This window comes from Coregonus clupeaformis, chromosome 35, assembly GCF_020615455.1.
Source record: "Coregonus clupeaformis isolate EN_2021a chromosome 35, ASM2061545v1, whole genome shotgun sequence".
Lineage (NCBI taxonomy): Eukaryota > Metazoa > Chordata > Actinopteri > Salmoniformes > Salmonidae > Coregonus > Coregonus clupeaformis.
In genome coordinates, this window is record NC_059226.1 from 39286664 (window position 1) to 39300573 (window position 13910).

A 13910-nucleotide genomic window follows, 5' to 3' on the forward strand; every position below is an offset into this window, starting at 1 on the left:
ACGAATTTGAAAGGTGCACTAGCTGCATTGTATTCTATCTATTTCCTTTATGATGTAGGAAATATAAATGTTATAGATTTTATAGATTTTTAGAAACAATAACAATTGCACATCTTGCCTTACACTTTGTTATAAACATGCTCTTATGCATTTACGGTAGTTGGTGTATGCTGAAGGGCAGCGGGACACTATTTGGGAGGTTGGGTTCACTTTAACAGATAGCAGAGACGTCACACGAGGCCCATCCTCTCGGCGTATTGAGTTCGGAGTTACCTTCTAGGCGAAATGGCCTGAACTAGGGTGTGGTTGTGGATCGGAATATTTGCACGAGTCTTTAAGGATATTACGTATGGTATATCATCTGTATCATGCATGCATAGGATAACAACGGAATAAGCTGTATTGTAAGCAATGCAGAAAGCGTTCGATTTCAGACTGAGATACACAACTGCCACCGCCGAACCTGCGTAGTCATAGTTGAAAGAATAGGAACACCGACCGGTGACTTTTGCAGGTAAGATTGATGAGAAGAACATGGGCGTCCAAGCTCATATTCTCCAAGTTAAAGATAAACTGCGCTAATTCACATTTTTGACGATTTTTTAAATTTTATTGCGAATCTACAATATTATGATTTAAGTGCGCTGTTTACCACTGCGTAAAGTAAACGTTGTACTTTTATGTCTTCAATTTGATGTGAAATGTTCATTATTAGACAGTGAAACATGCGTTTCGTTCATACTTCCGCATTGGACGGTGAAATGTATTTTTGTACCGGTTTCACCGGTTCTTCTGATATGACATACCCACTCACGAGCAACATGAGTTCTTAGGTTGTAACAATGTTACTATATTTGTTACACACCGTGTGCAACTTGTTGATAGCCTAATCTTTATTGTAGCCAATTCTAGCCATGCTAAACATATTTACTGTATAGCATAGTGTTTCAATATGCTTTGTGTTGTAGTCACGTCAGACAAAGATATATAGTTAAGCAAACTTTACTATGCATATTGTTAACCAGCACATCAAGTACATGAAGTCAGTAAGTAACAAGTGGTTTCTGTTTCCTGTGTAACATCAATATGAGTAACATCAATATTGCTACACATAGACTGTATGTTTTCGATAATCAATGAAGCCTACTGTTAAAGTTACAGGAAACATGAATCTAACTTCCTGTCTTCCAGAGATGGCAGCAGACGACAAAGTGTTCATCCTGTCGGATGATGAAGAAGATCAGAAGAGGAAGTACGTCCTGGACGAACCCTTCAACACTCTTTCCCTGGAGCTTCAGAACGACCGAGAGCCAGGCTCCACTTCAGTGTCTGCTGCAGCATCAGCCACACAGTCTGCTCCAGAGACACCCATGGCCTCACCACTGAAAGACCTAGGCTGCTGTGAGAGGATGTGCCTTCGAGTCAACTCCCAGCTCCTCACCTCCAAGATTTTCTACTTCTTCTTCTATGCAGCCTACGGTTCCCTGCACCCACTCCTAGCCGTCTACTACAAGCAGCTAGGGATGTCGCCAAGCCGTAGTGGACTGTTGGTTGGGATCCGGTACTTTATAGAGTTCTGCAGTGCGCCATTCTGGGGAGTGGTGGCCGATCGTTTTAAGAAAGGGAAGCCATTGTTGCTTTTCTCTGTGCTGTGTTGGTTGGTGTTCAACTGTGGCATCGGCTTTGTCAAACCAGCTGCCATGATCTGTAAGGAGAAGGTGGGCGTCACCACTGTGGCCCCACCAATACTGCCCTTGACGACTATGACACCAATTAACGACTCGCTACCGGACGTTTCCACCAATCTCACGAGGAGAAGTCGTCGGGATTTATTTCGAGGTTACTTTCCTAGCTTCCCTTTTGTTTTGAATGGCCTTGATTCTGGCTATAGCGTACGCCGCAGGTATAGGAGAGGTGCTGATAGCAATAGCACCCAATCCACAGTGGTGCCTTACAAGCAGAATAAAACAACAACCACTCGCACCCCCACCCGTGCCCAACCCAGAGTGGTGCCTAATGAGCAAGCCAATACCACTCAGCTTTTACCGAATACCACAACTATGCCACTGACCACTAAAAACCCCACCCATGTCCCTACCCATGCCCCCACCACCAATTCCACATTGGTGCCTCACGAGCAGGGCAATACCACTCAAGCTACACCAAATACTACAACAACAACTATGGCAACCACTACCACCACCCCTGCCCCCACCCAACCCAAAGAGTACATCATTGAGTACAACGAGGATCAGGTCGAGAGCATCTTTCTCCTGATCCTCTTGGTCATCATCGTGGGGAGTTCTTCAGTGCGCCGGCGGTCACCATTGTGGACACGGTGACGTTACAGTACCTGGGGAAGCACCGGGACCGCTATGGCCTGCAGAGAATGTGGGGGTCCCTTGGCTGGGGCGTGACCATGCTGCTAGTGGGTATCTGGATAGACCACACCCACCTGACGCTGCTCATCGATGGCGTAGTCGGCTGCATCCTGCCCGAGTATAAGAACTATCAGGTAATGTATGACATTGAAAATGTGACAAATAATAAGCAATGGCTCGCTAAGGGCGACATAGTTGATACATAAATAGAAATATAGTTCATTAATTTGTTCATTTATTCACTCATTCATACATTACTCATTCTCTCTTTCATTCATTCCTTCCCCAGGTGGCCTTCATCGTGTTTGGAGTGATGATGGGTCTGGCTCTGGTGGTAGCAACACAATTCTACTTTGACCGGTAATAGGGCAGACACAATTTAAATTATGTTTGAAACCCCACCTTTTTAGCTTTATCTTAAATCAATGATTTTGTTATTTTACACTTCCTTTTTGTTTTGTTCTTTTATTCATCTATTTTATAGAATTGCTGTTTGTTTTTATTATCTTTCATTTAATTATTTTAATGTAAAGTGTGTGGTGATTTTAAATGATCTTTAAATGAAGTTGGATTTGATTTGACAGTGGGGACTACAGACAGGATGTGCCTCAGAGGCCCCAAGAGGTAGAGATACCGCAGGTAAATCAACTGGAAAATTAAAACTCACACTAACTGGAAATAGTATTTCTAATTTCTTTAGTAAATACTGCTTTAATATATTTTTTTATGATCATTTTTTATTTGTTTTACACCTTTTTCACACAGGTTGACGGGAACGTGGCATCTCCAGAGGGGAGCGAGAGCTCCACCTCAGACCAGACCCCCATCACCCCAGAGTCCACCACCACCGAACAGCCTTTCTACTACAGTGACCTCCTCAGGCTGCTGTGTAGTGTTCAGTACAGCACGGTGCTGTTCGTGGCCTGGTTCATGGGCTTCGGTTACGGCTTTGTGTTCACCTTCCTGTATTGGCATCTAGAGGACCTGAAGGGGACCACCACGCTGTTTGGTGTGTGTTCGGTTCTGAGTCATGTGTCGGAGCTGGCTGCTTACTTCACCAGTCATAAGTTTATCGAACTGGTGGGACACATCAGGTAAGGATGGGGTTCTTGGTGGTGTTCTTGTTTTTGGGAGGGTGGTGGTGGAAGGGATATTGCATTATCCATCAATCTTCTAAAAAAATATTTTACCAAAAACAGCAGCAACAACATCAACCGAAGCACACAGTATTTTCTGAAACGGAGGATTTCCACATTTGCTATCCCGTTTCACCACAACTAGACCTGCCGCATGTAAACAATCGTGTTCATTTAGAGTGCCTCTTGAACGTCACACAGACCTTGAGCGTATACTATAGTCAGACAAACAGACAGACCTAGCACAGAGCAGGGACATTTGAGAGTGTGGTGTTATGTTTAAGGAGAGAGGCCCATCCCTCTGGCAGCTCTGTGTGACCTATGTCATTTTGACGCACAAGTTTCAAACATTCTTCTCTAACATCTTGGGTGGTTATAACCCCGCAAGTAATACATTTACCTATTAGTGCAAAGGTCTCAGGAAGAATTTGTGCCAGTGCTTTTTGCCTCACCAGTTCAATGGGCACTGTACGCAAAGAGTCATACTAACTATGCCTAGTAGGGCATCTCTTTAGACCTTGGATGAGTGTTCTGCGATGGAATCCTAATTAACGCAACAAAAGACGCTCTAAGCCTGAAAAGCCTATACATTCTATACATCACCCTATTTTATCTGTTTGCCTCTTCTTAATAACCTTTGCTCAGAGTACCTAACCTCTGAAAATCTCATCACTAATTTCTTTCTTTCCTCCCTGTTTTCCTAACTTAGGGTCTTGTACATTGGCTTGGCATGTAACACAGCACGCTACCTGTACATTTCTTACTTGGAGAATGCATGGATAGTTCTGCCTATGGAGGTCTTACAAGGTAAGAAAGAGCAGGTCAGACAGTGACATTACTTCCTGTTGACATCTGATTGAGGAAAGGTTCAAGTTTGAGTCTGTAGTTAAGGGTTGTGATATTGAGCCTCAGTAAAGTACATCTTAGGACAGGAATCTCTGTTATTTCAAGCAATCGCTACCTTATAAAACACCTTTTCCCATGCCAACTAAACAAGAATGGGATAAGATATCATTTTATAGGAATGTTAATATTGATTTAAAGTGAAAAGGCCATTAAAGTATCACATCAAAAACAATCATATTAAAATACAGTATCACCAAAAGGAAATTGAATAAGGATATCCTGGTAATGTCATATGACTAGTGACCATGTTATCCCTGTTTGTCTTTCTGTGGTTATAGATGAGATATTATTTAAGAGCAGGTTGGATGGGTCTTGTCAAACACTGATTACATTGAGACACGATCACGTGTATTTTTTTCTTTTTTTGTGGGAACACTTGGGAACAGACTTCCTAAATTAAACACATTTTTATTAAACACATTTTTAGTTGAATTCCTGGTGATTTTACAGTCTTTTTTTAACCAAAAACAATGCATAGTGCCAACTGTAGAGTTTGGTGGAGGAGGAATAATGGTCTTGGGCTGTTTTTCATGGTTCGAGCTAGGCCCCTTAATTCCAGTGAAGGGAAATCTTAACGCTACAACATACAGTGACATTCTAGACGATTCTGTGCTTCCAACTTTGTGGCAACAGTTTGGGTAAGGCCCTTTCCTGTTTCAGCATGACAATGCCCCCGTGCACAAAGCGAGGTCCATACAGAAATGGTTTGTCAAGATCGGTGTGGAAGAATTAGACTGGCCTGCACAGAGCCCTGACCTCAACCCCATCGAACACCTTTGGTATGAATTGGAACGCCGACTGCGAGCCAGGTCTACTCGTCCAACATCAGTGCCCGACCTCAGTAATGCTCTTGTGGCTGAATGGAAGCAAGTCCCCACAGTAATGTTCCAACATCTATTGGAAAGCCATTACAGAAGAGTGGGCCGCTGTTATGGCAGCAAAGGGGGACCAACTCCATATTAATGCCCATGATTTTGGAATGAGATGTTCGACGAGCAGGTGTCCACATACTTTTGGTCATGTAGTGTATATAATGATTATCTTTATTTTGTTTACTAAAAACGCTTCATGACAATTTTTCTAGTAATAACTGATAATACGCTCAATAAATAAGTAAGAATAAGCTTGTTATTACTGGTCATAAGTGATAAGCACTGTTAGCTTTGGTGCTATAGATTCTTGCTGAGCTCTGTCACTTAGGAGGGTTTTGCAGCCCACAAAGCAAAGTAAGATGACCATCACATGACTTCAGCATAAGGATTTGTATATCTATCTGACGTTTGAGTCTGTGGTCACGGAATGAGAAGTCTGACTGCCTGACTGATGATGAATGGAAGTCTAAGTGTCAACACCTCCTTATCCATAGGACTCAAATAAAAGAGGCGAGGTTTCCTGTTAGATTGTTTTTCAAATTTGTGCTAATATTACAAGACAGATTGCTTTTTCTTCTGTATGACATTAGTATCGAAAATAATGTAGAACATTTTACATTTTTTCTCATTTTGCAGACACTCTTATCCAGAGCAACTTACAGGATCAATTAGGGTTGAGTGCCTTGCTCAAGGGCACAGATCTTTCACCTAGTCGGCTCTGGGCTACAAACCAGCAATCTTTCGGTTACTGGCCCAATTCCCTTAACCGCTAGAAACTACACCACAATGCCCTACTTTGAAGAATAGTATTTATCCTTATAAACTGTGTAATGTTTAACACCTCCATCAATGTTTGTCCTCTGGCATCATTTACATTTTAGTCATTTAGCAGACACTCTTATCCAGAGTGACTTACAGTCGTGAGTGCAGACATTTTTTGACTTTTTTGTACTGGTCCCCCGTGGAAATCGAATCTACAACCCTGGCTTTGCAAGCGCCATGCTCTACCAACTGAGCAGCACACAGTATTTAAATGTTCTAACATTTGTTTTGTCTGTCTGTCTCTTTGTAATGTAGGTGTGACCCATGCGTCGGTTTGGGCTGCCTGTATCTCCTACCTGAGTGCCGCGGTGCCCCCAGCTCTGAGGACCTCTGCCCAGGGTATCCTCCAGGGTCTACACTTGGGACTGGGACGGGGCTGTGGGGCCATGGTGGGGGGCGTCTTCGTCAACTACTTTGGTACGGATGCAACAACAACAGCCCCTTTTGACAGTCCCATTTGAGTAGTGACATTTAGCAACTCCTGCCATATAGCCATGTTTTTATATGTTAACATGATTTTGAGAACCAATGAGTTATACTGTTTATTACATATTTATAAACTACATACTGTATCCACTAATAATGAACTGTTTAAAAATTATGTATAAACCATTCATAACCCCATTAAATGACACCTTAATATAAAGTGCTACTATTTGGTTTGTTCTGTATCTGTAACGTGCATCTTTCTTTTTCCAGGAGCTGCAGAGACCTTCAGAGGGATTGGAATGGCTTCCCTGGTTATACTCCTCATCTTCTCCTTCATTCAATGTCTGACCGGACAGAACGAGGAAAAGGGTGAGGGAGGGGAGAGCACCTCAGTCCATATTTATTTAATAAACCCTGCATCAGTGCACTGTTTTAGGAATTTGTTCTGTATAGAACCAAAAAGGGTTTAATGGATTGCTCCATATGTTGCACAAAAAATTGTCTTTATAGAACTGCAAAGCACCCTTATACTTAACAGTGTACCATACAATAATAACCTAAATTGTATTCCCCTCACTAGAGGACAGAATGCTAGCAGAGAACATTCCGGTTCCTTCCAGTCCGGTTCCCATCGCTACCATAGACGTGATGCAGAACCAGAGCCAGGTCAGAACTCTCTGAATTGTTGTGCTCATATGCTGCTTCTTTCAGCAAACCAGTTTCCCATTGTGGGACAATGAAGTGTACTATTAATACTACTAATTAATACTACTACTACCAGGTGGGTGTGACGGTGCCCCGCCCGGACCCTAGACCCCCGGCTAAGAAGACCAAGCACCAGGAGGAGCAGGAGGATGTTAACAGACCGGCCTGGGTGCTGAGTGGATCCCCCTGGGTCACCATAGCCTTCGCTGTCTGCCAGATCAGAGAGATGTACTGCATGACCAAGAATAGTCTACCCTCTGAGACACAGCCACTGCAGGTAGGATGATGAATGATAGTCCTCTTATAAACATGTGTAAAATCTCAATGAGAACTCTTGTCCTCAGATGTGCGAATCGAAAGTTTATGAATTTCAAGCCAATTCATGTTTAAAAAATTTATAACCTTTAAAATATGTTATTTCAATGGGATTTATGTTTATGTCATATGATTAACAGTGACAATATGTGAACGATTTTTCCCACGCCTTCCTGTGAACTAAAGAAAGGTGAGGCCGTGTTTGTTCTTTGTGTGCACTGTAGAGGTGAATTCGACAGTGGTGAATGTGGTCAAATGTCCTATGTGCCTGTGTTTGGTCTCCTAGTTTAGTGCATGGTTTGGTTATATCTTTAGTGTATCCAAAACATTTTGTCATGATGGATTAGCCAATTATGTTATATTATCTTGTCTGTTGCCAGGAGCAAAATGATCAGAACTCTTCTGAATACCAGGCAGTGGAGACTGAACACAGCACAGAGCAACAGGAGTTACCACACCACCATAACGGTTCCCCCAGCAGCGTACCTAGCAAGGCCCACCCCGCAGAGCACCCAGAATCCCAGCCCTCTTCCCTACCAGACCAGGGGAACTCTGTGGAGCACCCTGCCTTTTTACCTGTTAACTTTGAGGCTTCACATCAACTGTCTAGTACAAACCCTTTCCGGCAGTAGATTAAAGGCTTGAGTTGTTGAGTTTAGAAACGGAGCAGGTACTTAGTAGCGAAAGGGTAAGGAGCAGTGAGTACTACTCAACATCGATGACTGTGCTGTAAAAAGTACCAAATGATAAGCTTTCTGTGTGTGTGTCATCTGACATTGTGTAAATAGAATTTGATCTAGAAAGGGTCAAAAGGGATTGTTGCCTTCTAGAATGTAATGTATTTATTTCATCTGTCTTCCTGCACGAGCTTCTGACAATCATGTTATTATTTTGACTCTTGGGATGAAATTATATGTATATACAATAAAAATTTATTTGTAGAGAAATCATTAACTTTCACTGCTTTTCTGGTGTTTCAATTATATTATAGCTGTCTATTCTTGCATGTTTTAATAATTCCAAGAGTAGACACTTGGTGGCAGTAGTGTACCGTATTCAAGGACTAACCCTAAGCGTGTGTGTTGTGTGGAGGTTGAGGTCAGGGTGTGTTTGCTTTTGCTGCTGATGGGAGTGTATGGGAGGACAGTAATAGTGTTCTCCTCAGAAACTACACCACAATGCCATCTGCAACTTCCTTTGTCTCGGCAGAGAATAAGATAATATCGGTGTTGATGGAAAAAGATGAACGAAATTAATTAATTGGACTGTTTCCCCCGAATCGTCTTTGTTTTGAACACAGCAAATAATGTCCTTCATTATTAGTGTAGGCCTACTCTAAATAAAGTGATTATACTACAAGTCTCAAGAGACAAGACTGACCGTGGCAGCTGTCTTATCCAATATTGTTAAGCCTGTTGTCTACATCTAAGGAATTAATCATTTGTACATTTTACCTTAAGGTTTTTCCATCAGCTGCACAATGAATCAGTTCATTTCAAAGTACTCTATGAATCAGTTCATTTCAAAGTACTCTATGAATCAGTTCATTTCAAAGTACTCTATGAATCAGTTCATTTCAAAGTACTCTATAAATCAGTTCATTTCAAAGTCTAATAAAAAATGATGACATTCCCCTGTTCCTCAACGATCTTATTGAGGCATCACAAGTATAATACTTGTTTACTCTTGACCACACAGACTCGCACATACATTAGTCCGCTGCAATGCCTTATGGGTATGTATGGCTTTGCTGAAAGTGTTGAGTCATGGACTGGTCCTATTTATCCCTGTGGTGTGGACACTCCAACATGCTAGGACATGATAGGACCAGACAGCTGCCATGTTCAGTAGGGCATCATGGGATTGTTGTAGTACTGTAGCAGCATCCTGTTATTTATTTGCACAGTACACTGATAATGCTGCACTGATGAAATAGCTACACATGGTAATAATCATGCTGATCATTGGAATGATAGGTGTGATATTGTGTAGGCCTATGTGATATATAAAAAAAACTCCAGGATAGTACAACATGTGCTACATGCTATGGTGGAGAGGCAGTTAATTGATTATTGGAATATTCAGACTGTGTTGGTTTCTCTCTGGCTGTACCATTGATGCCCCCTCCCGCCGCTGAAGCTACACTGCCTCAACTCCTAGCCTTTCATCCGAAGCCAAATAGAGCGATTCAACATCCATCTCTACCATCAATTTAAATGTGTTGTTTGTTTTTGAGATTATTTTTATTTAATGAAAAGCGCTATACAAGTTAAATAAATTATTATTTTTATTGTTATGTGTTTTGTGTATATTGTAGGCCTAGGACCTTTTGACAACATCTAGTAAATTAAAATGCCTGATGTCCAATGCATCTATACATAAGAGCACATACAGTCACCAGGGTCATATTGTTACGTTGATGGAAAACATTGTTTAAACGCAGTGAAAGAGATAGCCTAGGCCTACTAACTGAATGTGTCAAATTAGAGCACAGATTGTTGTTTCCCATTGCAAACAGTTTTGCTACGGTGTCTGTGTGCCCTACTGAGCACAACCCAGGATGTCCTGCAGAGTGAGAAAAAGTGCCTTGTATGACACAGTGAGAGGCTTTGTCTCTACCGTCATCAATACAACCATACATGACGCCTACAGGGCCAGCCTCTCCGTGGGCTGATCAGTACGGCCCACAGCCCACACCAGCCCCAGCCTTAGCCTGCAGGAGGCACAGCAGGGGAGCTCAGAGCCATGCTTACTCCCACCAATACCTTGTTGGGCTGCAAAGCCATAGGATCCAAGGAGCAAGGGCAGTGTGGAAGAGTAGAATGACTCCCCAACCCACAGCCATTTAGGCCTAAGTAGTGGTTCATTGAGGTCTAAGCAGTTGATCTTTGACATAACATTTCAGCACTTAAATAATTAGTACGTCAGTTTCTTGTCAAGTGCAGAGAGAGAGAAACGGACCCATCCCTTTGGATAAGTACTGTAAAGTACATATAAGGCAAACTAAGTTGCTGAGGTTTTGTGATTGAGTCAGGGACTTGTTTTGCGGGTGGGCGTGTGAGTGGGGGGATCCTAATCCCTAGCGTCTGCAGTTGTTTTTCATGCCTGTTGGGTTGAGATCAAAAACTTAACGGCAATAATCATGCAAAATTGTCTGGCTTTCGCTTCAAAGAGAATATCAACATTAGTTTTACTCATTTTCTTGTTTGTATAGTTTGTTTCATCAGTTCTACTAGTTTTTATAAAGGGAACTGGGTTATATTTGATAGACTGAGGATACAATACAATGTCTCTGAAATAAATGATCATATTAAACTGTCATTTAAGAGCACAAGTCTAGATTTGGCATCTACGTGAGGTGATAGTTAGAAATGTCCCCCTGCGTTAGCAGATTGAGCTCCAACACCATCAGAGCTGGTGCACAGAAGGGGAAGATGGCGGAAGACCGCCAGAAGTGGAGAGCCTTTGTTGCTGCCCTATGAGCCAGCCCAGTCGTGATGGGGATAAGTGAGTGAGTGAGTACATTGGAGGATCATTTGACACACATTAGCATGGCTAGGGGTGGGTGGTGAGGGGGTCTCTGGAATCTGAGTGATCGTAGGCCCACCCACATGGGTAAAAACCCCTGGGTTTAGAAATGTAATCTCCTTTCATTATGACTCTGAGAAGCCCACAACGGACCCTGCGTGTGGGCCGATCAATCCTAGCCTGCCTCTGTGTTCGTCATTAGGTACTAGTTTGGCGCATCTGTGTTGTATCGACAGACCACTATTTACTGGGAAAACTCACTGTGAATGTTCAGCTGCTGCATTTATGAACATATAGCTGCACAAACAACATAGTGACATTGATTAAAAAATGTCCTGAAGATTATTGTACTAATACTACCACATCATTTCTAAGATTGCACTACTTATCAAATTTTTTTCGGACAACCCCCACCCACACAAAAACACCCACACACATACTTCCGCCCACACACACAGCACACTCTGCCGCCCACACACACACTTCCGCCCACACTTAGCTCGCACACACATGTTCACTCAGACATAAGATGCTCATGGAGTCGAACACAAAAACACACACAAAGTAATGGGCTATACATTACATACTGCTTAGGGTTCACCTACAAATGTTATTTTTCACTCACTCACTAACACAAGTATGAAAGTAAACTATTCATTTTTATAGTGTAATAGTGTGAAATGCATAATGTGTTATAACGCCTGCATAATTGTTCATGTCTGTCAATATTGAATGTATCATATTCTAATTTATGCATAACAATTTTTGTGTTATTCATGTCCTTCATCTTAACCATTTTGAGACCAGGAAGCTTCCTTTGGTGTGTGGGGGGGTGTTATTACAGGGTAGGGTGAGGGGCTGACAAGCTCACACGTGCATGGGTGTCGGTGAAACGTGTTTGTAATTGGTACAACAGTGAAAATGTACAGAACACTTTTAAAAAGAACACTTATAGAAATCTGAAATACAGTACCGATAAAACTATTAGAGGCAAATGGAAAATATATATGTTATCTCATCTCTGAATGTGGACATATTCAATGGAAAATATATATGTTATCTCATCTCTAAAAGTGGACATATTCAATGGAAAATATATATGTTATCTCATCTTTAAAGTGGACATATTTCATGGAAAATGTAGCCCTGTAACAGGATGCATGGCAGCAATGCCGGGTGTATTCAGAGAGAGTGTGTGTGTGTGTGTGTGTGTGTGTGTGTGTGTGTGTGTGTGTGTACGTGTGTGTGCATGTGTGTGTGTATGTGTGTGCATGCTGCGTGGGCTGTGGCAGGTCAGAGCCGTCCACAGACAGGATTAAAGGAGTGGGTGTGCTGCTGGAAACTATCTGTTCTGAACTTACCTGTTCCCTGTTACCCTGGCCCTGCCTGGCTGTGTGGAAAACACATCATTAAAACCACACAACAGCTGCTCCTCTACTCTACCTGTGTCCCAAATGGCAACCTATTCCATATTCCCCATAGGGCTCTGGTCAAACGTAGTGCACTATATGGGGAATAGGGTGCCATTTGGGACGTATAATCTGACTCAATTACCTATCCTCATCATTAATCTTCTTCATAAAAGATAATGTAGTAAAGTACTGTAAATAGTATCTAGTCAGCTATTTTCTCTGTTCTCTGGTCTCATAGCTTCACAAGGGACGGGAAATACAGTGTATGCTCCTCTACTCAATTATCCTGATAATTCATATTCTTGGTTTAAAAAATGTAGCAGCTAAAGTAGTAGCCTAGCTCTGTAAATAGATACTCGTAATTATATTTTTTTGCAGCTGAAAAAAGTAGCTCTGCAAACATAGATAGTAGTTAGTTAGTGTACCATGCATCTGAGTCTCTTTTCTCATGAGTACAAGAAATGTGCGCTGAGAGTTTGTTCAGGAGCAGTGTGTGTAGATTCTAGATATTCTAGATCTATTTTCCAGGATAAAAACAAAGGCTCATCATCTCCCTAAGGCTGTACTGTGTGCTGTGGCTGCATGGCCTACTTGCCAGAAATAGCTAATTGATACAGAAGCAGATTGAGTTATTTTAACAGTAAGCAGGAAGCTTTCTGTTGTGTCTCTAGAGAGAATAAGCCTTCCTCCTTTCTATAATTTGTGATAATAATGTAAAAATAAGAGTTCATATTCGCATGACAGTGAAGGACACAGAATGAACATCTTATTCTGTGAGTTGATTATGTGTATTGTAGACAGTCCACGCCCAATGTGAAATGGGCAATGCACACGTCTGAGAGTATATTTGGAAAGGGAGGGAAAAAGGGCTGGTGCCAGCCGAAGATTTGTGTGGGTATGTGTAAGTCCTTAGAGAAGGGTTTGTGGTTCCCATGCACACATAGGACAAAGTCCACCTTCTCTCTCTGCCTATATTCCCCCTCACTGCCTCAATTCGGAGAGTAATCTGCTGGGTAAGACACAAGGAGACACTTAAGTGTCATGGCAAGAGACTGAAAATAAATGTTTGCATAGAAACACAAATTTGCATATACTAAAGTGTTTTATCCAAAGAGTGAAGAAATTAAAAGATCAAAGAACATAATTACATCATAGATGATTTGAGCCAATCCTTATTAGTCTATCTGAATGTCAATAGTTTCACTTCTGTACAGGCATATAGCCTATAGGACGTTTTAGGGTCTACTCTACTCGACTCACACAGTCCCAGTTGACCGACGCTGCCTGCCTCTGCCGCTGCTGAGATATGGTGCTTGGTATTCCATGCAGAAGCCTCCCACGCCCCTGTCCGCCCACGCCAGGATTTGCGTCACGCAGGCGCGTGGGAGTGAGCACTGTAGCAAC

The 13910-nt window shown here is 42.1% G+C and overlaps 1 protein-coding gene across 1 annotated transcript; it reads left to right on the plus strand.

Annotated features, from left to right (window-relative positions):
• The first annotated feature begins 235 nt into the window (after positions 1 to 235).
• On the plus strand, positions 236 to 8516 carry LOC121575639 (major facilitator superfamily domain-containing protein 6-A). Its single transcript, XM_041888861.2, is given in 12 exon segments — positions 236 to 514; positions 1192 to 2292; positions 2295 to 2515; positions 2671 to 2741; positions 2966 to 3020; positions 3147 to 3475; positions 4227 to 4324; positions 6373 to 6534; positions 6817 to 6915; positions 7127 to 7212; positions 7328 to 7528; positions 7947 to 8516. Coding segments are annotated over 11 exon segments (2673 nt in total). The 5' UTR covers positions 236 to 514; positions 1192 to 1193; the 3' UTR covers positions 8199 to 8516.
• The last annotated feature ends 5394 nt before the right edge of the window (positions 8517 to 13910 follow it).